General features: G+C 48.8%; 1 protein-coding gene across 1 annotated transcript; it reads left to right on the top strand.

Moving 5' to 3' along the window:
• The first annotated feature begins 368 nt into the window (after window positions 1-368).
• Window positions 369-18,513, top strand: ACTA2 (actin alpha 2, smooth muscle). Its single transcript, XM_060642965.2, has 9 exons — window positions 369-482; window positions 4,277-4,431; window positions 6,122-6,250; window positions 9,008-9,118; window positions 11,155-11,239; window positions 12,041-12,202; window positions 13,652-13,843; window positions 15,195-15,376; window positions 18,219-18,513. The coding sequence occupies exons 2-9, from the start codon at window positions 4,303-4,305 to the stop codon at window positions 18,360-18,362; spliced, it is 1,134 nt and encodes a 377-aa protein (XP_060498948.1). The 5' UTR covers window positions 369-482; window positions 4,277-4,302; the 3' UTR covers window positions 18,363-18,513.
• Window positions 18,514-25,149: the final 6,636 nt, after the last annotated feature.

Raw genomic sequence — 25,149 nt, forward strand, 5'->3', positions numbered from 1 at the left:
CCTTTGTGGGAGAATGTTTTAAAAGTCCCTACTTCTCGAGGCCGCTCCTCTCTGTGCTCGGCTCTATTAGGAAATGCCCTGGAATGCCAGTGAGACCGTGGGCTGGCTTCTTCTGCGGAATGTGTAGACGGGGCGTGCACCTGCCCCACTGCTCGAGCCCAGGGCGTCCGGGCATCTCAGCAGTTGCTCTGAAGGCCCCGGGTGTTTATCTCCCCTCAGGCAGCTGACCTGCCTCCCTTTTCTTGAGCAGAGCAGTGGAATTTGGTGGAAGAGACCCAGACCTCCGGCCACCCAGATTAGAGAGTTTTGTGCTGAGGTCCCTATATGGTTGTGTTAGCCTGAACGCCAGGCCCAAGTCTATCTTTGTTCCTTGTTTGGGAAGCAAAGGGGAGGGAAGCAGGCCAAGGGGCTATATAACCCTTCAGCGTTCAGCTTCCCTGAACACCACCCAGAGCGGAGAAGCCCAGCTGAGCGCTGTCAGGGTAAGTGGCTCGGACCCAGGGCTGTGACTTCCCCATCCCGGCGCCTTGACATTACTCAGTGCACTCAGACGTCATCTGCAGAGATTTACTTGGGCTTGTGCCCTCTGCAATTTCTGAATGAACATTGTAGTACTAAGATGATTGTAGCTTTTAGCTTCCCGTTATATCTAATATTAAGAACAAAGTTAAGATGCGGTTTGGCGTGGGGGGAGGAGGAAAGGAAGACAGAACAGAATCTGTGTGTCCCCTGCACCATCTGTTTATACTACATCCACAGCCCAGGTCTGGCTGTGCTCTTTCAGAGATGCAACCTAGCAATTTCCAGTGAGTTACGCATTTATGTCTACTTAGGCACCAGGGATCCTAGTACTTTTTGTGGTTCGCTTTGGCGTGGGGATTTTTCATCGGATGGTATTTTCAGGGCCGCTGGAGGCGCCTGGAAATGCATTTGAGAAGTGAACAGAGTCTAGTGGCCTCGTCTTTGGTATTGGCTGTTTACGTGCTCGCATCAGGGTTCCTGTGGCTGCAGTTGGTAGTGTCTTCTGTAGCAAAGGCATGTCTGTGAACTTACACTCCAGGCTGTGCCTCGCACGCTCCACTGGTCATTTGCAGCAGGAAACAGGCTGTATCTTTCTCTGTGAATAAAGAGGGAGGGAGCGGCTGACAACTGCTTGTGTGTCAGCCTAAGGGACGTCTGGTTTGCATTTCTCTCTCCCCGCAGCGAGGCGGCAGTCCCCGGGCTGAACCTGGAAATCGGGGCTTGGCCGCTTCAGCCCGGACTAGAGTTTCCACACTGAGATATGCCTTCATTCTGTGATCCATGACTAAATATGGTTTGCATTTCAAGACGGATGAGCTGGGAACTGTAGTGTCCTTCCTCCCCCACTACCCTCCTCCCCCCCCCCCCCCCCCCCGCCTTCCCCACACTAACTACTCATTTTTGGCACAAGATGCAGGCAAAAGCAGTTGGAACAACCCCCCGACCAGGGTGCAGTTCCAAACGCAGACGCTCGTGTGTGTTTTACCTAATTAGGAAATGCTTTGCTCCAAACCCGGCTGCTCATTCAGGTCAGATAAGGCTTGGACACCACTGAGTCGGCTTCTTTCCGGGGACACAGAGACTTCTCCAATGACAGTGCTCATCCGAGAGATTAGAAAATCCCTCCTGGGCTTTTTTGTCTGTTTGTTTTGTTTATACCAAATAAGAACACGTTTACCGACTTTTGAGATTTTTTAAATTTTCCGCATGTTTGCTGATGCTCTGGGGCAGCCTGCTTTTTCTGCAGTATATTCAAGCCCCAAGCCCTCCCGGCCAACAAAAGAGTTAGGGAAGGGGACGTGCGCTCCTGGTGACCGTCCTGTCACATTCTCAGAGCGTCCTATATCCAAGTATGTCGTCCTGTTTTCAGCTCTTTGGGTTTGGAAAGTCTGCTTAGTGCATCCACAGAGAGCCCGCCTGCCGCTGGTGCTGGCCGCCTCTGACACACGCCTCCGACTCTCACTTCTTGCCCTGTCTTGTCTCCTCTACGTATCTCACTTCTCCACTCCCCTCGTCCTTCCGTAGGACGGAAGCCAATCACAGGAATGCCGAGCGGTATCCAGCATCTGGAAAGGGCAGGGAGGGGTGGGGAAGGAAAGAGCAAGCCATTGGCAAGTCTTGTTTTCCGTTCTTAGGAGTGGAATCCACAGGTCAAGGATCCCCATGCTACACCTGGAGGCAGTGTGGAAAGAAAGCAAAAACTAGAAATAAAGAGGACGGGATAATGATCATAGTGCTATCATGCTATCAATGATCATCCCTTTAAAACTAACATTTATGGGCATCCGTAATGTGTTTGCCGCTACAAAGCATTTCAAATGCTTTTTAAAAATCTAACCCCCCATTGTAAGAGCTCTGTATAGCACATACTGATATTATTGCTGTTTTACAGGGAAGGAATCTGTGATTTAGAGATGTTAAATACCTTACTAGGTCGCAGCCTATAATCATCATACTCTGCCATCTCCGTGGTCCTAACTTTACCAGCTTTGGGATCTTGCATAAGTCACTTCAATGCCTTGAGTCTTGATTTCCTTGTTTGTCAATGGGAGAGAATAGTACCCGTCCTGGATTTTAAAATGCATCGCCTCAGTTGAGATTCATGCTTTTGCGAAGGGTTACACAGCATTCCGAAAGAAACAGCACTGATTTCATGGGAATGATCTGGCAGAGCTCCAGAACAAAAGCAAAAGTTTTTTTTTTTTTTTTTCTTCTTCTCCTACATCCCAGAAATTTCCTTTAAAGAATTGCATTTCATATCTGGGTCAGGGAGTGCAATGGGTTCACCAACTTAGAAGAATCTTCCTCAGCTTGAAATCCTAAGCTCTCAAAGTCGGGCAGACAACGGTGGGTGTCCCTCTTTTTATGGGATAATTCTGCTTGGAAAGATGGAAGGGAATCTGAATTGAAAGTCCAGGGGGTAGCCAAGGACATTTGGTCTCTGGTTCAACTCTGCCTCCAGTGCCCTGTGTGCCCTTGAGCAAAACACTTCCTCTGGGTTTTCTCATTAGTACAAATGAGGGCATTGCGTGCAAATGGTCTCTCTAATGGACCTGTTCTCCAAAGCTGCTGCTTTGCTCCCACTTTTCAGATTTTGTTATAGGCTTGGAGCTTAAGAGTTGGATATTCAAAATATTGAATACAAGCCCAATTTAGAAAATATTACAAAACCCAGGGTAGATCATTAAAAACACCTACAAAACCCACTGTCTCAAAATAATACTCATCAACATCTTGGCAAATACAATTGACCTGTTTTCAATGCATAAATGTACATTTTTAAATAGGATCATACAATGTTACTTTCTCTAATCTATTATTCTTACGTAGAATATACCTTTTCCCTATCTCTTAATTTATCTTTCCTAATGACAGCAAAATATTATACTATGGTATGTGTAACTTATTAGACTCTCCCTCGCTTGGATTTTAGGTTAGCTGTTATTTTTATTAATGGAGAATAACTATGGCCCCTAAAATTTCAAGCACCTTGTTAGAAAGTTTCAATTGTTTTTAATGTTTCTCCAAAGGTAAAATAAAAGTTCTCAGGACCAAAAGAGATTTTTCTTTTTTTTTAATGTTTATTTATTTTTGAGTGAGAGACAGAGTGTAAGTAGGGGAGGGGCAGAGAGAGAGGGGGACACAGAATCCGAAGCAGGCTCCAGGTTCTGAGCTGTCAGCACAGAGCCTGATGTGGGGCTCAAACCCACAAACCATGAGATCATGACTTGAGCCGAAGTCAGACACTTAACCAACCCAGACGCCCGGAGATTTTTCTTTTAAACACCTTCCATTCAACATTTCCAAATATTCACATGCAGCCTGGCCCTCAAAACCTACCTTTTAAAGAAAATAGTTAAAAGTTATAACATATCTAGAAAAATGTGTTCGGGCCAATGCAGACAGCATATTCCAGAAACTTCTCTCCCACATGACACGTTAATCGGATCTTCCTGTCTGCGCTCTGCGGTTGTTCATTTATTCACCTGCTTGGTTATTCTTTAAAGTGCCCACGAGCACCTGTGATGTGCTGGCCACCGTGCTAGAGGTCAGTTGTATGAATGTGGAAGTCTGAGTTCTGGCGTCAGTCTGATTACGGTACGTTGAGATAAATGCTGTGTTGTATAAGGGTCAGTGGAGTGCGCTCCGGGAGTACAGAGAAGGACCCCACATCCCTTCTGGAAGGTGGGAGTGGTCAGTGAAATGACATGGCTGCTGGATGACAGCGGGGGCGGCTTCCTTCCTGTTCCCCTAGGACCCTGTGAAGCAGCTCCAGCCGAGATGTGCGAAGAAGAGGACAGCACTGCCCTCGTGTGTGACAACGGTTCTGGGCTCTGTAAGGCCGGCTTTGCTGGGGACGATGCTCCCCGTGCCGTTTTCCCATCCATTGTGGGGCGCCCCAGGCATCAGGTGAGCAATATTGTACTGCGATTATGTAACGTGATGAATATCGCCACATCGACCATCGCATGACAAGACACAAATGCATCCAGAGAACAACCGTATACCTTAAAACCACACGATGTCGCACACCAGATTTATTCAAGAAAAGGAAGGTTGGATTGCAGTAGAGCGAAACAGGGCCACACATCAGGCCCCTCTGTGACGGGGTGCCCATGAGTACCCACAGTCTGTCTATTGCTTTCTGCCCAGAAATTATGTGACCTTGTTAAAAATACACCTCTGGTGATGGATGTGTAGGAGTAAGTGTGAATTTCACATATGATATAGACAGATTGTCTGGTGGGTGCCTATCAGATATAAAGTTCACCTATCAGATATAAGTTCACCTTTTTGTCTCATGATCATTATCATCATCAGAAATACTATGAGGTACCTAATAATGTGTACCTCAGCTACTCTTTGGAAAGAAACTAAATTAAAGGCCGAGGGCACTCACTCTCAAAGGTCTTGATATTAGATGAAAGTGAGCGTTGTTACTGAAGGTAATTTTACATACTTTAGGTGTCAATGAAATATATGTAGACAGCCACATGTTAATTTTATAGAACATTACATATAAACAAAATATTGGGGGCAGCCATACGGTAAAAAACTGAGCCATATGGTAAAAAAAAAAACTCTCAGTTTTAGAAATTCTTCACGTCAGAAATATAGCTGCTCGTTGACCCTATCTGACTGATATTCGTGGCTCTCAGTTTGGCATACAGTCGCAAGAATGAATAATAGCCCCTTCCACTGAATGAAACCTGAGATGTTTCTTTGTTGAACTGTATGCATGGAGATATTTTGCACAAGCCACTATTTATGGATCTCTAGCAGCCATGCTGTTCTGCAATTCTAAAACAATCACCCCAGTGCAATTTAAAATCCCAGTAATGAGAATTCCCTTTCTTTTGTTTTTGTTTTTGGGGAGTTTTTTGTTTGTTTTTTAAGCTTCTCTTTATTGCGTTAAAGGGCACTTGTTGGTATGAGCACTGGGTGTTATATGTAAGTGATGAATCATGGGACTCTATCCCCAAAACTAAGAGCACACCGTCCACACTGTATGTTAGCCAACTTGGCAATAAATTATATAAAAAAAAAAAATACTTCTGCCTAGTTTAGGCAAATGTCTTACTGTTGATTGGTATGGATTTATCCATTAGAAACGAAGCACTGAGTGGTCATTTGTAGATATGATGCTTGTTCACATACTCTTGGGTGGGTGACAATTTTAATAGCTTAAGGGATTTATAAGAGCACAGTGCCATTTAACTAATATGTAAAATTTCATACATTCATTTAGCAAGTAATTGTTGAGTGACACATAAGTCTCTGGCAATTTGTTGTCGTGGTGAACAAGCCAACACATCTTCTGTCCTAATAGAGCTTGCTAAGAAATACGGCAGACAAAAAAAACGCAACGTAAAGTTGCTTCCCCCACAGGGCCCTCTGCTATTTGGAGACTGCTTCAGGCCTGTTGCCAATCAACTGAGGGATGTTGCTTCAGAGCATAGTGACCCTAAGACAGAATGTCATGTTCCTGATACCAAAAGGGGAACTTTCTACCGCAATGACTTAACCCTTTGTGCCTGGATTGTCATCAGTCCACGAGTCCCGGGGGGAGGCTGACTTGTGCTGTGTTGAATCTTTGCAGGGAGTAATGGTGGGCATGGGACAAAAGGACAGCTACGTGGGGGACGAAGCACAGAGCAAAAGAGGAATCCTGACCTTGAAGTACCCGATAGAACATGGCATCATCACCAACTGGGACGATATGGAAAAGGTACTGGAGTTTCTCTGTGCGCGGAGCCCTCAGGATGCCTGGTTTCTGTGGCTCCTGGTTCAAAGCATCTTGTTACTGTTGAAAAAAAAAATCCTGAAATACGTCTTTAAAAACACGCACACACAAATCTCTTGCCTAACAGGGTTTCTACGCTAATCAGAGGGATAGTGTTCTGTGGATTCGAACAGTAGCCATTTGCCAGTGGTGGGAATTAAGAGCCTGTTGCACTGGATTACCTTCCTAAGGCCAGCAGGTTGGGGGGGGGGGGTGGGCGGGGAGGGGGAACGACACTCCCACTCCCGCCCCCCACCGCCTACTGGAGGCGGGGAGGCAAGGACTCCCAGTGGAGGAGGGCTGGGTGAAGCCCCGCCCCGCCCATGCTCTTTTGAAAGCTTTCCATTAACTCACCCTGAACGTTTTTTTGAAGTATTTTAGTTTTCACTCTAGAAGGGAGAGCCGTGACATTGCGGATTTGGGACATTCCTGAAAGTTCCCCAGCGCACTGAAGCGCAAGGAGCGGACAAACATTTTTCAATAAGTATTTGAGAAAGTGCCTCTCTGTGTTCTATGAGGAGGGTGCTTTAAAACCTCCCAGATTCATATAAAAGAGCTTCCGAGAAGAGTTAAATCCTAGGATTTTGATGTTTGGTATTAGGCATCAGAGACACGCAAGCGATCGGAGAAAAAACAGAAAGACCAATGAGAACAAGACACCAGTTCTCTTAAGGTAGCAAAATATATTAGAACCACAATATCTGGACTTTTGTCAGCTCCCTACACACAGGCGCACACACAACTCACACATGCTCACACACACGCACATACAGGCACGCACACGCATACCCACGTGCACGCTCATTCACACACACGCACGCACGCTCACACAGACACACAGACTCACACACACACACAGGCACACGCATGTACACACGCTCTCAGAAAGTGGGATTGCCAGAATTGATCAGCAATAATGCCGAAGCCTCTAGCTCTCTGTAAAAATTGCGTTTCCTTAGGTTTGCTTAGTCTGAGAGGCTGGGTTTGGTTAAGGCTGCAGTTGGCGCTGAGAGACGCTATTAACGGCAGCAGGAAATGCTCTTAAGAGCTTCCCCGTGCGGGGGCGCCTGGGTGGCTCCGTCGGTTGAGCGTCCGACTTCAGCTCAAGTCACCATCTCCCCGTCCGTGAGTTCGAGCCCCGCGTCGGGCTCTGGGCTGATGGCTCGGAGCCTGGAGCCTGCTTCCGATTCTGTGTCTCCCTCTCTCTCTGCCCCTCCCCCATTCATGCTCTGTCTCTCTCTGTCCCAAAAATAAATAAACGTTAAAAAAAAAAAAATTAAAAAAAAAAAAAGAGCTTCCCCGTGGAGCTGGCAGCATCTCAGACTGCAGGCAGAACACTGGGATGAATAAAGTCATCATTCCTAAAATCTGAATTTAAAGCGTCTTCTGGAGAGAGGCGAGGGGGGTGGGCAGAGAGGTTTGTGGACGGGGCCGGGGGGGATCAGCTGTATCGTCAGTGCTGTTCCAGAATAACCACAGTATATAATATGACTGGCGGGATTTCTTGAGCTCTCTGCCGTTTCTACTCCCCCAGAGGGGTATAACTTTCAAGCTCCCTAGTTCTTTTCTAGAAACCGCAAATTCAACACCGGAGAGACTGGGACAAGATCAATCTAGCTTTCGTCAATTTGTCAATTTTCACGAGCTGTTCCTGTTTTGTTTTCATTCTGGATGAATCTAATACTCCTGGTGCCAGGGGAGAATTTCCAGGCCTTTAGAAATCATTAATTTAGACTTCTTTGCAATGGTTTGTTCTCTTTGGCATCTGATGATTAAAGAGGATGCTCAACCATGAAGCAAACTCACGACCAGAGTACATCACACAAACACGCTATGAATAGGAGCAGGCTTTTTGGGAAGCACCTGAAGGTCAAGCACCTGACCACCAATGGGAGGTCCTGAGGGCACCACCGAAGGCAGGCTTCAGCCAGCCCTGGAGAGCAAGGAGGGGAGGGAGGAGGCGGGGAGACCTGTCCTCTTAGCATATATCGCAGAGGGAAATTTCCTGAAATGTATTAAAAAGGGCAACTAGATTTTTTTAGGTCAGCTTCATTCTCCCATTCCCACATTCACTCATTTGTCCTCTTGCTTGCTAAACTAAACCATTTTGCCGTGAATATTCACTAAAGTGGAAGGAGGAGGAAAGACACGGTTTGCGCCTGGCTGGCTCAGTCGGTAGAGCATGAGACGCCTGATCTCAGTGTTGTGAGTTCCAACTCCACATTGGGCACAGAGATTACTTTAAAAAAAGATATAGCTGAATAATAGGAATATTCATTCTGGGTCAGACCCTGGACTCAATAGTAACTGTAGGGCTCTTGCAAAGACATACTAGTTATTTTGATATTACCCATGGTGAGGTGAGCCGAGAAGGGTTAAAATTTGCCTAAGCTCACACAACCAAGAAATGGGGGATTTGAACCCGTTTTGACTTCAGATTCTGTGCTGTGAGCCACCATGCCATCCTGGCCCATAGTCCTGGGTTTGGGATTTTGCTCAGTCGCTTACGAGCTGTGAACCCTTGGGTAAGTTACGCACAATCTCTGGGCTGCGGTGCCCACGTCAGTAAAGTTGTGGACATCTGATGAGTGCTTGTAACATTCTGCTTGATCCTGGTTTCATTTAGCTCATTCCGGCCCCTCTCTGGGGTCTGCAGCCTTCCGTGACGTTGCATCATTGTGTTTCTCCTCCGTCCCCTGCTAGATATGGCACCACTCTTTCTACAATGAGCTTCGTGTCGCCCCCGAAGAGCATCCAACTCTGCTCACCGAGGCGCCCCTGAACCCCAAGGCCAACCGGGAGAAAATGACCCAGGTGAGCATCCACTCCAGGATCCAGCATTTGGGGTTAGGGGACAGTCCTGTTGGAAAGGGGCGGGGCAGGACAGCAGAGAGATAGTGCGCCCAGCGGCCCCCTCACAGACCAACAGCTTTCCAGGGACTCCGGGGAGGCCAGAGACAGTAGCGTGGCCGTGGTAACTCACATCCTTACTGCAGAAACTGCCCCGTGACTCCAAAATCAATAGGAAATGAAAATATTTCATTGTCAAAGGTGTTACGTTAGCTTAAAAACTTCCAAGGAGAAATCGTTTCAAAGTACGGCAGGAAGTTGCTTCTTAGGTCAGAGAGAGGTTTGCAAACTGGATCTGTCACTCATCAGCTACGTGAGTTTAATGAAGCCACTTCATTTCTTTGAGTTTTAGTTTCCTTGTCCATCTATACATGGGGAATAATATTAGTGCTATCACTTTTCAGAGGGCTGACGTGAAGATCAACGAGGCAAAATGTTAAATGTGTTTCATGGTGCCTCATATAGTAAACATTCAACAAAGGATAGTTCATTTATTTATTTTTTTTAATTTGTTTTTGAGAGAGAAAGAGACAGAGTGTGAGCAGGGGAGGGGCAAAGAGAGGGAGACACAGAATCCAAAGCAGACTCCAGGCTCTGAGCTGTCAGCACAGAGCCCGATGCGGGGCTTGAACTTGTGAGCCACGAGATCATGACCTGAGCCGAAGTCGGATGCTTCACCGAATGGTTTTTATTGGCACTCTTGTGACTAGGCTGAAACTCAAAGACCTTATAGCAGGAGACCATCCATTCCACCAGCCAGACAAGGTTTCCAGTTTGGATGAGCTATCGAATAAAAAATCTGATGTCAATTTAACACTTGTTATAGTTAAGCTCTGGGTTAAGAATTTTACATGCATGGTCTCTTTAAATCTTAGCAATGCGAAGCATGTTATATTATATAAATGACTATATAATTATATATCTGATTATATAAATGAATCATTCAAGGATCCAATACATAAGACTGTCCCAAGGTCACACAGCTAGACGTGCCAGAGCCTGGAACTGACCTAGGATCTTTTGGCCTTGGAGAACAATCCATAGACATCATAGAAATACTGTATGGCTTCTTCCCCAGAAGAGCTCTTGCTGATTACCCCAACACATGCATGGTCATTCTCTCCAGGGGACATCTGTGTGCCTGGGAGTCACTCCGTGAGGCAAGCGATGTCATTTCTGATGGGCGTGATCGTCCTTGTGAATGGTGCGGAGGCAGAAAAATATTGGGGAAGCATGGCTCTCTAGCAAACCATGTCAGACATTCTGGGGGATGGCCCAGGGGGGGCTTCGCCGATGGAGAAATGGAGGCCCGTGGGCACGTTTGTGGGCACACACTTCTCATGAGTGACCTGGAGGGGCTCCCATTCTGATCTTGTCCCCACACCACATGAGTTGAGGCCCTGCCATTCACACGTGGTCCTCTGCTATCAGTGGGCAGATCTTGTCTTCCAGGAATCAAGGTCTCGACCACAGCAGCCAAAGTGGCCTCAGAGTCTAGGGCTGACATTGACTCAGCAGCTCCCTGGAAAGTGGAAGAGGTTAAAAGGAACTTCAGACAAATCACAGAACTGGGCTAATCCAAACCCATCTGAGCTTCTGGTTTAAAAGGTCTTCTCCTGTAGACTAGAGACGTCAGAACCGGAATGCTGTCTTTCCTTGGTCTTTTGGCTTTGAGATCATGCGTGCGTCCTCGACTGCCCACACTCAAGCTCCCCTAGACCAAACTCCTCTGTTCACAGTTGAGACACCAGGAAGGAAGGCCACAGAAGTCAGCTGTTAGTCTGGCGAGCCCTCCTGGGTCACACTGGAGCCAGGGCCAAGGCCGGAGCCCGCACAGCCCCTGCCAGTCACATGTGCACCGCCCCCTTGCCCCAGTCTCCTCTGCCCAGAGCCAGGCGGGCCCATCTGTATTCTGAGCCCACCCGCAAGAGGTGCTCCCCTGAACATTCTTGCTGAGACTGGAGACATCACTAACTTAAGCTCTTTCGGTTGCTTTGCAGATTATGTTTGAGACGTTCAATGTCCCTGCCATGTATGTGGCTATTCAGGCGGTGCTGTCCCTCTACGCCTCTGGACGTACGACCGGTAGGTGGACGCGGTATTGGGAGCCCCGACTGGAAGCACCATCCGTTGTGGGCTTTGATGGTTATCAACATGGGGTTTGGATGGCCTGGGGTGGGGGGTAGTTAGAACTGACAGGGCCAATCCCAGCCCCGAAAGGTCTTCTTTCCACCTTTAAAAACAAGCCCTGGAGGGGTGCCTGGGTGGCTCAGTTGGTTGAGTGGCTGGCTCTCGATTTCGGCTCAGGTCATGATCTCACGGTTGGTGGGATCGAGCCCCAAGTCAGGTTCTGTGCGGAAAGCGTGGAGCCTGCTTGGGATTCTCTCTCTGTCTTCTCTCTCTGCCTCTGCTCGCGCTCTCTCTCAAAATAAATAGGGGTGCCCGGCTGGCTAAGTCGGGAAGTACCCCACTTCGACTCAGGTCATGATCTCATGGTCCGTGGGTTTGAGCCTCACCTCGGACTCTGTGCTGACAGCTCAGACCCTGGAGCCTGCTTCGGATTCTGTGTTTTTCTCTCTGCCCCTCCCCTGCTTGTGCTCTATCTCTGTCTCTCAAAACTGAATAAATGTTCAATAAACAAACAAACAAGTAAATAAGCTTAAAAGAAATAATGAAAATAAGCCCTCAAGCTCCTATTTCCAGCAGGACTTTTTCTCTCTTCCTGTTCTTTCTTTATGTTCCCCAAGCCTGTCCTGCCTCGCCTATCCTACCACATGCTTTCTCTCTTTTTCAAGTCAGAGGCTCAGAAACTCCCCTTCTCCTGGGCCAGCCAGGGACCACGCACCAGGGGCCGTGGTGACTTTTGTCGTGTGATTTGTCCCCCAGGCATTGTGCTGGACTCGGGAGACGGGGTCACCCACAACGTGCCCATCTACGAGGGCTACGCCCTGCCCCACGCCATCATGCGTCTGGACCTGGCCGGCCGCGACCTCACCGACTACCTCATGAAGATCCTGACGGAGCGCGGCTACTCCTTCGTGACCACCGGTGAGTGAGGCCCGTGGGAGTGAGGGGCGGGGGTGCAGGGGCCGCGTCTTCTTCACGGGAACCTCGAGGACCCTGGCCACCATCCAGGGACATGACGGGAGGGGACCGTGCAGCTGGCAAGGCCTGCCTCGGACGCTCAGAGCAAAGCACGGCCTTCTTTCTTGAGAAGAATGGTGAGAACCTCCAGCGTAAGCTCGTCAGGGGCCTGTTACTTGGACACTTTTTAACCTCCTCTGTTCACAAATGGGAAGCTGAGAGTGCAGAGATGGAACGCAATGAATGTGGCACACTGGTTGGCGGGCTTGGTGACATCTAGGTAGGGCGTGGGTCCCAGTTCTGCCACGCACTAGTGGGGGTGACCCAACTCACCAACCTGCGGCCTCCTCATCCGTGAATAAGGTTTCACCCCCGACGTGATTGCCGGATTAAGTGATACCGACACTGAGTAATTCAGTGTTTGTAAGTCAGTAATTCAGTGATTGTTAGCTGGCATGAAGGCCAACCTGGCAGGAAGCTATCCATGTGTCTTTGGCCTCTGTGTTGGTGGCCCCCAGTGCGAACTTACAAGGCAGAGTCCCACGGTGCTAGACATGTTGGGATGTCCTCCACTAACCGCCTTCCCTCCACTCGTCAGCCCTAACCGCCTTCCCTCCACTCACCGGTCAGGTACTGTCCAAATATCTCAGTTTCTGGACATGCCTCAGGTTTATTATAGACTCTGAGCTTGAGCCCTGTGGATGTTCAGGCTTCCTTCTGGGGTAGGGAGGTGAATTAATTCCTACATTCCTCTTCTCCCCGCAAAGAACCCCAGAATATCTCCCAAAGGTTCCAGGGGCTTGGATGGAACCCATAGCTTAGAAGTTCCAAGTGTAGGAATCTGGAAGGGACTGGCCGCCTGCTTCCTCCACACCTCCTTCAATATGCATCACTGAGCCTTCTGGTCTAGGACTGGTCCTGAGCCAGGGCCTGCCTCCTTCTGGAAGGTAATGGATACACCAGTGGTATAGCTACTGGGCCAAGCATCGTGGATCTGTGGAGCTTTTTGAAAACCGCGGGGCCCCAAAGCATAAGATTTCAGCATAAGACTTCCTGGTCAACCGAAAATCCAATATGACAAACTAGTATAAAACACTTATAACAGAGAGTGAATCGTTGCTCCCGAAAAAAAGAAAACATAAGGTACAGAAGGCTGCCCTCCTCTGCACCTTTCTCTGGCTCGCTCCTTTCACTCCTGCCCTGCATTTTCCAGACAATCTTTTCCACGAGCCCACCATTCTGCCAGGGACAGAGTGGTTCCCTCAGGGACTCTCTATAGTTTCATTACCATTGCGGATGTGGGGCTCTAGAAGGGTGAACTTACACCCCGTGAACCCACACCGTGGGAGAGACTGATGTGAGGCAGGCGGGTTTTTAGCACAGGTACAAACCCTCGTGTCTGTATCTTGACAGCCGAGCGTGAGATTGTCCGGGACATCAAGGAGAAGCTGTGCTATGTAGCTCTAGACTTTGAAAATGAGATGGCCACAGCCGCGTCCTCCTCCTCCCTTGAGAAGAGCTACGAGCTGCCCGACGGGCAGGTGATCACCATCGGGAACGAGCGCTTCCGCTGCCCGGAGACCCTGTTCCAGCCGTCCTTCATCGGTGGGTCCCAGCGTCCCATCCCCGGGAAGGGGAAGGCACCCTAGCCCCTTGCATCCCCCTAGCCCCTGGCCATCAGCATCCTTCTACATGGGGGGGGGGGGGGGGGACATGTGACAGGGGCCACAGGACCAAATGCATTTCTAAACCAGGGCAAGGGAAAGAGTGTCACAGTTTTAGAGAGAGAAGGAGGCCAGGAAAGGAGTGTTTTTTCCTTATTTATTTTGAGAGAGAGACAGGAAGAGAAAGTGCAAGCAGGGGAGGGGCAGAGAGAGGGAGAGAGAGAATCCCAAGCAGGCTGTGCTGTCAGTGCAGAGCCCAACGCAGGGCTTGAACTCATGCACCGTGAGATCATGACCTGAGCTGAAACCAAAAGTCAGACACTCAACTGACTGAGCCACGCAGGTGCCCCAGGAATTTTCTTTCTAAGCAAACACTGTCCGTGTGTCTGGAGAATGGTGAACAAATCAGATCTTGCCTGTGCCGAGGACACAGTGGAGCCATGGACAGATGGGGAGGATAACATTGAATGCTGGGACTGGGGGAGGAGTGGGGCGGGAGAGAGAAAAATGGAAGAGCCTGTTCCCACATGAGCACTGACCTCGGACAAAGGTTAGCGCTGTTGTTTACAGAGGGTGGGCTCTGGGACGGGGGAGCCCGGGCTCAGTCTCAGTTCTACTTTCATGATCTTGGGAAGGAAGGCCACTTAACGTCCCCAAGCCTCTGTGTCTTCATGTGTAGAATGAGGATTGTGGGGCCCCTGGGTGGCTCAGTCAATTAAACGTAGGACTCTTGATTTCCGCTCGGGTCATGATCTCACGGTTCTTGGGTTTAAGCCCCGCGTCCGGCTCTGTGCCGACAGCTCGAAGCCTGCTTCAGATCCTCTGTCCCCCTCTCTCTGGCCCTCCCCCCTCTCAAAAATGAAGAAACATAAAAAAAGAAGAGAAAGGAGCCTTGTCCAAATCGGATGAAGCACCTCCCCGGGGAGTCAGTGCCCTGAGCTACGGCAGGGGCGCTGGCTCTGCACGGGACCCTCCGTGGGGGGCCTGAAGGCTCTGCCCTTCCTTGCACCCCACCTAGAAGTGAGTCTGTTAAAGATCAGCGATGTGATGTTGTAACCCTCCGCCCCTACGGTGCCCCATCAGGGCCTCCTCGCTAGATCAGACATGGGAGCACAGGGAGCATTACCAGAGCCTTCTGGTCGCTCGGATGGGCGGTTCTTACACTGTGGTTCCTGCCGAGCTTCAGCCCACTGTGAGACCCCCCCCCCCCCCCAGAGGCTCACACGGGTCTTCTGCGTCCGACCTGGGTGTCACCCACCACCCGAGGGTCATGGCTTGTGTCTCCTTTGCAGGGATGGAGTCTGCCGGCATCCACGAAACCACCTACAACAGCATCATGAAGTGCGACATTGACATCAGGAAGGACCTGTATGCCAACAACGTCCTCTCCGGGGGCACCACCATGTACCCGGGCATCGCCGACCGCATGCAGAAGGAGATCACCGCCCTGGCGCCCAGCACCATGAAGATCAAGGTACGGTTCGGGGTCAGATGCTACGGTTCTGCTGCTGGAGGTACCGACCCCGTCACCAGACGTGACGGGCTCTTCAGAGCAACACGTGTTACTTACGTGTGCTCATGGGTTCCAGGACTAGGTGGTGGGTCCACGTCCACACGTTCCACTCTTTATTTTTATTATTATTGATGTTTATTTTACTTTGAGAGACACAGAGAGAGAGCATGAGCAAGGGAGAGGCAGAGAGAGAGAGAGAGAGAGAGAGAGAGGAGAGAGAGCGCGCATCCCAAGCAGGCTTTGTGCTGTCACTGCAGAGCCTGACGTGCAGAGCCATCTCACAAACCATGAGATCAGGACCTGAGCAGAAATCAAGGGTTGGACGCTTAGCCAATGGAGCCACCCAGCCGCCCCCACAAATTCCACTCTTTATTGGCTATAAGTCAGTCCAGTTCATAAGAGAAGCTAAGTTATTCTATACAAAATTTAATCTACAATTATCTTGTCTATCAGCTACTTTCGGGTAAAGGTCACCAAAGCTCCCGTGCGTGCGTATCCCTTTATTTGTTTTATGGAGATATAACTCACGTATAACATTGGATTCGTTTCAGGTGTACAACCTAATTCAGTATTTGTATATATTGTGAAGCGATCACCATAAGTCTAGACGATTTCCGTCATTGCTCTTAAAAATACACGCGTGTCGTTTCTCCCCATCACAAAAATAGTGCATCCACGTCTCACCGAGACATTTAAAAAAAGTCAGAGGAGCCACACATATTTCTGAAGAGGCTGAAAAGCCGTGGGTTCAATAGCATCCGCTCCTCCTTCCACTACTAAAAGTGATCACCTGTCGGTGGCCGGGATTAGAGTTGGGTCGTCATCTCTGTCTGGGGCGCCTTTTGATCCGGGCGCTCAGAAGCGCAGAATCACTCCAGAATGAGCCAGCTCAGTCCCCGAGCCACCAAAGACCCTTCTATTGTGTTCCGAGTCCCAGCGAAGCAAACTCAGAGATTAAACAGACACCGTTCTTTGGAGGCGAACTTACATGTGCCCGGTGATTCCCGAAAGCTGTTATCACTCTCTGAAATCAGAAGGCCCTGCTGGGACTCTCTGACCCCTGTCACAGGGAGCGGGGGAAAGGGCATTCCACGTGCAGATCACACACACGAGAAGTGTTCGGGCACCTTCTCTGTGATTTGCACTCCCTTCTCTTTCTCGGGAAGAGGGTCTGCAGATCACGTACAGAGTTCCAGACCAGAGCTCTCGGCCTGCGTCCCGGGCTCTGAAAGACTGCATGGTGACAGGAGAGACAGGTTCCTGAGGTTGGTGTTTCTTGGATGCTCCTCTGATCGGCTGTTTCCCCCCCCCCCCCCCAACCCCACCCCACCCTGGAGGGAGAGACAGGAAACCAGCTCCGGGCTCACGGACAAAGCCAGCCTAGGTGGGGGTGCGTTACAGCAGCTGCAGCCAGAGCTGGCTGGCTCCTGCTCCTCCAGACTCAGCTTCTGGAATAAAATGAATATGGAACTTTGGGCTCCGGTGCGGTGAGAGAACACCGTTAAAAACTTGGGGCAGTAAAGGTTACGACATTAGGCGAAACTGAAACTGGAAGGGGGCTATAGAAACCCTGCACTGGCTTTAACCACTTTTCCGTAAATCTAAAATTACCCCCAACTGGAAAAGTTACTTCTAAAATGAAACAAAATGAAACAAACAAACAGACAGACAAAAAACCACCTGGGAGAGGTCCGGGTTTGAATACTGGGTCTGACAGGCATACAGCCAGTGGGACCTACGCCTGTGCTCCAACGTCTCTCGGGGCCACCTGGCTGGCTTAGTCGGTAGAGCACGTGACTCTTGATCTTGGGGTTGTGAGTTTGAGCTCCCCATCGGGCGTGGAGTCTGCTTAAAGACGACAACAACAACAGCAGCAACAACTCTCTCAGCCTCAGTTTCCCCACGTGTGGCAGGGGACTACTCAATACTCCTTAAAGTGGTTATGAGAATAATTCATGTAAAACGTTGAGCATAGTGGGCACGTGGTAAGTACGCAGTGAAAAGCAGCTACTTGTATTCAAAAATAAATGTTCAAACGGAGCTTGGGGGATAAACAGAAATGAAACCTTTCCCCCAGGGTTTCAGAAATACCTTGTCTTTTTTGCCCAAATGTCCACCTTTGTTTCTACCCAAGAATCTACGTCTGGAGTGGATTTGGGACTGGCTTAACTGTAGCTATCTGTGTTTTGGGCGATAGCAGGTGGAGGGGACCCCTGGACCCCGATTCACTGCTCTCTGCGTCCAAACCATTCATTTAAGAAACGTGAGCATGGCCTGCGTGTCAGGCCTGTGCAGCGGGAAAGCCAGTCAGGGCAGCTCAACTGGGAGCCACCCCCAGGGAAGTGGTCATCCATCCGGGGGACCCCACGGTCTCAGTAGACATAATCAGGTGGAGCAAGACTTGTCTCGTAAGTTCTGGCACAATCAAAGCTTCTCGTTGAGGATGCTGGTGTCGTGCTGAGTTCTGAGACACAGCGTCTGAGACGTCATCAGTGTTCTTGAGCGGAGGCCGTGCAGGATTTGGGGCCCACATTTAGTTTCTCATTTCATAGACCAACCCCCTTAGAGTTGTTACAGGTGCTTTGGAATAGATTGTGTAAAAGAAACCGGAGGAACAAATGCGCTCATTGCAGAGTCTCTAACTTCACAGCCTAGTCACATCCCTTGGGTTGGGGTTGGGGTTGGGGTTGGGGTTGGGCATCTGACAGCCAAGACTGTCCCTGGAACCTGAGCTGTGTGGACCATGGTGGCATGGTCCTACCCTAATTCGCTAACAGTCCTTCTTTCTCCTCCCGGCCAACAGATCATTGCCCCTCCGGAGCGCAAATACTCTGTCTGGATCGGGGGCTCCATCCTGGCCTCTCTGTCCACCTTCCAGCAGATGTGGATCAGCAAACAGGAATACGACGAGGCCGGGCCATCCATTGTCCACCGCAAATGCTTCTAAAACACTTCCTTGCTCTCTTGTCTGTCTCTGGCACACAACTGTGAATGTTTTGTGGAGTAACGCCTTCGATTCTTTTCCAAATCATTCCTAGCCAAAGCTCTGACTTGTTACCTACGTGTTTTTTAATAAATCTGAAATATGTTACTGGTAACCTGCGGCCTTGGCCTCTGCCCCTCTCAGGTTTCTGTAGGGGGACCTTACCCGTTACATCGTGGCTCCCTCTGGTGGCACATCCCGGGACATGACAGGGCTGTGGACGTGCTTCCCAGGAAAAGGTACACTCACACTAACCTGGGAAGTTCCAACTAAATGCTCGAAGTGGAAAGAATTTGAAAATACACAGGTACATGGAAACATGGATGAAAGTATATCAATAGGATAACCCACAGTGACTTCACAACCTGCCGGGCCATTATATCACTTTGCTGTCTTATGACCTCAGTACCGGTAGCCTTATATGCGAATACAGAATAGTAATTTCGTGTATTACACACGCACAGATGTCTGATTATAATATATATTAAACACATACGAAACATAATAAATATACAGATTTTCCTTGACCTACAACAAGGTTACAGCCCAACAAATTCAACCCGAGTTGAAAACATCGTAAGTTGAAATGCTTTTTCCGTACTTAAACCTACCGAACGTTGGAAATTACCCCAGGTGACCTTAAACGTGCTCAGAACACTTACAGTAACCTCCAGTTGGGCAGGATCATCTACCACAAAGCCTATTTCATATATTAAAAAGGTGTTGGGTGTCTCATATAATTTATGAAGTACTGTAAAGTGAAAGACAGGATATGGGTACAGAGTGGCGGGAAGGGGTCTGTGGTTGACCCCACGAGCTGTATTCTCTGCTCCCGCCCAGCCTCGGGAGAGAGGGAACCACACAGAGCACTAGCCCCGGGGAAAGATCGAAATTCAAAGTACAGTTTCTACTGAATGCCTTTTGCTTTCACACCATCCTCAAGTCGAACCATTGTGAGCTGGGACCATCCGTATGTTAGAAGAAAGTGTGACTTTTAAGTCTTTCAGAGGAAACAGATTTTTTTTTCAAAAACAAGAAACAGCGCTCTAAACTCTCATTACACAACTGGATCATCGGTTCCCCTCCCCTCGATCAATATCTGTGCCTGAAAAGGAGGCTCTGGATCTATTCACACGAGAAGGGAGGGGGCGTTAGCAATACCAGCCGAGGACCACTGTGTCCGTCATCATACAGGGGATTTTATAAACATCCTCCCTCGTGTGTTCTTCAGAACGATGTGGGCACAATCTTGTGATCGCGTCCATTTCACAGATGAAGAAACGGACGTTCCCTTAACATCATCATTAGGAAGAGCTGCCAACTTCGACTTCTCTTTTACCGATTTGGCCTGGGAGGTGCCAAGGTGCACAGAGACATCTTCCCTACCCGTAAGGCCCTTCCTCTCAAGTGCTTTTCTGCCCAGGCTGCTTGGCGTCCTCGGCGGATAATCCAGCTGGGGGCCGCTCGTCCTCTGTGTGAAAGTCCGAGTGGGATCAGTCACCACTGGTGGTCCTTCGAGTGAGGGGTCTCTGTCCATCGCGGCATCTTACCGCAGAGATTTACGCACGATTTGATATCTGTTTGGCCCAGAAAGTCCACGCTTCTCTGGCCCTGTCGCTTGAACTAATGAAGACGAACAGCACAAATAAAAAGAGCTGACGTGTGCTGGGAACTGTCCTGAGCAGATTCTATACCAAACCTTTACACTAGGACCTCATTTTATCCCACAAGAGCCCTGTGCACTTGGTATTCCTCCTGCCCTTTAACAGATGAAGCAACTGAAGCTGTGAGTGATCCTGCCCCTGGCAGAGGGGCAACTTGACCTTGGTTCCAAGCCCGGTTCTTAGCTACTAGGCTGCTGTGTCTCAAGGAGTAAGCCATACAGGTCAACGTCGTCGGGGGCTCCTTTTAAACGGGTACATTCTTGGGTCATAACCAAAGCGTACTGAGCTAGAATCTCTGGAACCACGGCTAGGGGCTTGAGTTTTCGTCCGATTTCTCTGGTGAGAGGCCCCCGGGGGGCTCAGTCGGTTGAGCATCTAAATCTTGATTTCAACTCAGGTCATGATCTCACCGTCGTGGGTTTGAGCCCCACATCAGGCTCTGCGCTGACAGTGTGGAGCCTGCTTGGGATTCCCTCTCTCTCTTTCTCTGCCTTTCCCAGTTTCTCTCTCTTTCTCTCTCAAAATATTTAAAAAAGATTTCTCTGATGCCTCTTTTGCACAGCAAAATTTGAGAAGCACTGTAACATGCTGTGACGGAAGGAAATTTCCCAGTTGCAGGATTACACTTACCAGGCAAGGGCGCTCCCTACGTCCTACACTTGAACTTAGGCATTAGTGCAGACACCCTGCAGCCAGATCGCTTTGGTAACTGAGGCAAGAAATCACCAACCGTTCCCGTCATCACTGCAGAGTTTACATAAAGTAAAACAAATTCCCGCACTGTCCTACTCGTATCCACCACCAGAGGACGCGGGCTCTCTGGTCAGCGAATGAGGGCTTGGAATAGTCCCAGGATCTGAAGGAGCCATGGCCAGAGGGTGCGACCAGGAGAGCCAGAACCACTCACTAAATGAGCCTAAGTGAGTCGCCCCTTCCTTGTGAGCACCCAGCTTCAGTGTCTCCGCACCGTGCACAGTCCTAGAGCAACACCTCCTCCCCTTGATTCCATAAGATGCCCCGTGATTCGAAGGGCTGGACAGAGTCTCGTGGATGAGCCCGAGATGAATCTCGAGGAGATAAAACCAGCAACATAAGTCTTTGTTGTCAGCGTGGCATCATTCCTGCAGCCAGGCTGAGCTCGAGGCTCTCCAGTAGGATTTCGGACACAGAACGGCCTGGAGAAGAGTTCCTGAGTGCGGTGAGGGAGGAGGCTGTCTGAGCCAATGCACACAGCTCCACCAGGAGCCATGGCTACGACTAAGCCTATTCAAAAAGATTTGGAGGGAAAAAAAGAGATGGAGAAGAGGAGGCAGGGGAGGAGGAGGAGGAGGAGGAGGGCAGCCCTAGATGTGGCTGTTCCTCATCAGCTCACGAAAACCAGAGTGCAAGCACTGTTCATCCCTGGGAGACCCAGGTTAACTCAGGTACCGTCTCCAGAGCACCTGCTGTCAGCGAGGACTGGGGCAGGTGCGAGCGCCATGAAGACAAGAGACAAGGTTCTGCCCGCATGGAACTTTCGGTCTACGAGGAAGATGGACGTTGAACAGGTGGCTGGGTGCCCTGTGAGGATTACAAAAGTGGACACAAGCATGTGGGGTATCTTACAGCCAGGGGCTCAGGGGAGGCCTCCCTGGGGAGGTAATGCTTGAGAGAAGGCGTAAAGAATAAGCGTTAACTGGGAAAAAAGGGTGGGGAGGGAGGGGTGTTGAGGCTCGGGAAGGGGAAGTGGGGTGTCCGTGGCGTGGGTCCCCGGCAGAGGCCCAGAGAAGGGACAGTGTGCACCTGTGTGGAACAGAAAAGAGATCTCCCAAGAACTGAACCACGCACACACTCTAGAAGTTTGACTACGACCTGATTGTAATTTTCCAAAGCAGAGTTCACCACATTTTGCCCGTGAAATGTCTGGCCCGAAGTCAGACAGCAATTGTAAGAAATGAAGACCATTTTGAGTGAGAAAGTTGGTATCTGATTCATTTGCCATTCACAACCACCTCATCTGGAGGGGTAAATTCTTCTTCTCCTTTCCAGAAATGCACCTCGGAAATGAAGACCCCAGCACTGCCACCTCTCTAATTTGTTTCCGATGGTGACAGCCATTCTAGAATGTTCTTGTGATAACTTCATGGCCCCTTTGAAGACCAAAGGGAATACGAATGATTACAGCTTGCCTGGTTGCCTTTGTGACATAGGCTACCTTTAAGCAAAACTGATGACGACAGAGGCTCTTACGTAGCGTAGTTAAGGGCAGTTTTTCGGAAGCCTGAAGTTCAGAAATCCTCAAGCAGATTTCCCATCCTTGGAGAAAAATATAGGGCACTGTAGACACACCAGTCAAAAGATGGTATTTTTCATATTCTTCTTAGGTCACGTCTCTTTCTTTGCCTCCACATTTCGTTTTGAAGTTTATTCCTCTGTCTTGTCATTGGATTGATTCTTGCCTCCCCTTTTAGATCTCTCTGCATATGCCACAACCTGAAACACCTTAAGAAATGCCCTAAAATTGTTTAACATCAGACCTTCCTCTACAAAATGGCATCACCTGCCCTGGGGCGCCCGGGTGGCTCGGTCAGTTGAGTGTCCGACTTTGGTCATGATCAAAGGGTTCATGAGTTCAAGCCCCGCATTGGGCTCTGTGCTGACAGCTCAGAGCCTGGAGCCTGCTTCAGATTCTGTGTCTCCCTCTCTCTGCTCCTCCCCTGCTCACGTTCTTTCTCTCTCTCTCTCACAGAATAAACATTACATTTTTTTTTTTTTAAAAGGAAAAGTTTGTCATTTCAGACGGACGTCCCCAGGGAGCCCTCTTCCATGAGAAGGCATAAACCACTGACTCACGCAAAGCCAAAGTAGGATTTAGATGCCATTAGCATGGCTGTTGTTGGTTGATCTCTCTTCTGTATTTCTAATCCTACCCACCCCAGAAGAGTTGACCATCCTTGATAAAATAAAATTCTTCGGGGCGCCTGGGTGGCGCAGTCGGTTAAGCGTCCGACTTCAGCCAGGTCACGATCTCACGGTCCGTGAGTTCGAGCCCCGCGTCAGGCTCTGAGCCCCGCGTCAGGCGCTGGGCTGATGGCTCGGAGCCTGGAGCCTGTTTCCGATTCTGTGTCTCCCTCTCTCTCTCTGCCCCTCCCCCGTTCATGCTCTGTCTCTCTCTGTCCCAAAAATAAATAAAAAACGTTGGAAAAAAAAATTAAAAAAAAATAAAAATAAAAATAAAATTCTTCTTCTGAACATGTTCTAGTGAACTTGACGAATGCCTGGGCCTGGGTGCCCCACAATAATAAGCATGTGATGACAGAAGGTTCTGGGAGCCTCAGGCATCTTCATCATCGGCTCTGATTTTATTATTAAAATTTGACTTTCACAGAATTAAGTCAATAATGTACCGCTCTGTCAAAACCACTATGGGACACCACAAAACACATCTATCATAAGACAAAGTGTTGGCAAAGATGTGGAGAAATTGGAACCCTTGTACATTGCCGGTGGGCACGTAAAATGGTTCGGCTTCCGTTTTCTGTGGAATACAGTTTGGTGGTCCCTCAAAAAGGTAAACATAGAATTACCATATGACCCTGCAATTCTACTCCTATGTATAGACCCTCCAAAATGCAAACAGATACTCAAAAAGTACATGTTCATGGGAGCACTATTCACAATAGTCAAAAGGTGAAAACATGCCAATCATCCACCATTGGATGAATGGACAGTTGAACTGTGGCATACCCGTACGATGGAATACCAGCCATAAAAAGGGAGAAAGCGCTGATACATGGTATGATGTGGACAGACCTTCAAAACTCATGTAAGGTGAAAGAAACCAGACGCAAAAGTTCACGTATTGTATGATTCCAAGGATATGAAACACCCAGAGTGGATAAATTTATAGAGACCGCGGGCATCACCGGTTGCCAGAAGCTAGAGGGAAGGAAGTAGGAGGAACAGCTTAATGGGTCAGGGGTTTTACTTGGAGTGATGGGAATGTTTTGGAACTAGACAGAGGTAGGGTTGCACTATATACTGCACACGTTCTAAATGTCCCTGAATTAGTCACTTTAAAATGATTAATATGGGGGTGGCTGGGTGGCTCTTGATTTCAGCTCCGGTCATGATCCCGGAGTTGTGGGATTGACCCCCGTCGGGGAGTCTGCTTGGGATTCTCTCTCCCTCCCTCTCCCACTTGTGCTCTCTCTCTCTCAGAAATAAATAACAATACATAAGTAAATTTAAAAATGATTAATTTTATGTTGCATGAATTTTACCGCCACAAATAGTTTTTCACAAAGAAAAAGATAAAAATAACGTGTGGCCCTGCAAAAAAACTTCAGTAAGTGTAAAATCTTATTGCTGAAAGGAACCTGCTAAATCAGTAATTCATACACTTCGTTTCCAGACCAAACTGAACCGAACGTATACTTTATTTCTGTAGGTAAGAAAACCTGGCTTGAAGACAGGAATACAGCAATGTCTTCTACTTGTTTTGTTATGTTTTCCTGGTGCATCAGCCTCTTATTGAGAGAAAACGTTATGAAACTTTTTTTTTTCGAACCATCTGTCAACGCTTTTCTCTCTTGGAGTAACTGCACAGGAGAATTTTACACATCCTCTTCAGATTCGAGAGTATAGTGTCATCACTCAATCCCCTGGTACATCCAGGACCCACGAGGACCGTGAGAACTGGAATAAACCATTTTTCATTTTCACAGTCACTGCAGGGGTATAGGTAATCTCCCTTGATGGAGGAGAAAAAGTATCGCCATGGTTTTAGACAGTCTTTCGGTCTAGATAATGCCCACGGTATTTGCTTCAAACAATTCAGCACAGCCAGTCTACAACACTCAGCCCGTCCCCATTCCCCTTCCCCAGGCCCTTCTCTGTTATTGTTTTCTGTCCCTCATCGTCTGTACTGTCCCAAACAACTTCACCCTGAATTCTGGCTCGTTTCCTTTCTCAATAATGTTCTCTCCCCTAGATTTTTATCCCTTCCATTTCTCTAGCTCCCCTTTGATTATTCAAACTTGTACACGCATATGGATTTTATTAAATTCTTTTAAATATAAAAATATTATAAAATTATGGGGTGGCTC

Source organism: Panthera onca, chromosome D2, assembly GCF_046562875.1.
Source record: "Panthera onca isolate mPanOnc1 chromosome D2, mPanOnc1 haplotype 2, whole genome shotgun sequence".
Taxonomy (NCBI): Eukaryota; Metazoa; Chordata; class Mammalia; order Carnivora; family Felidae; genus Panthera; species Panthera onca.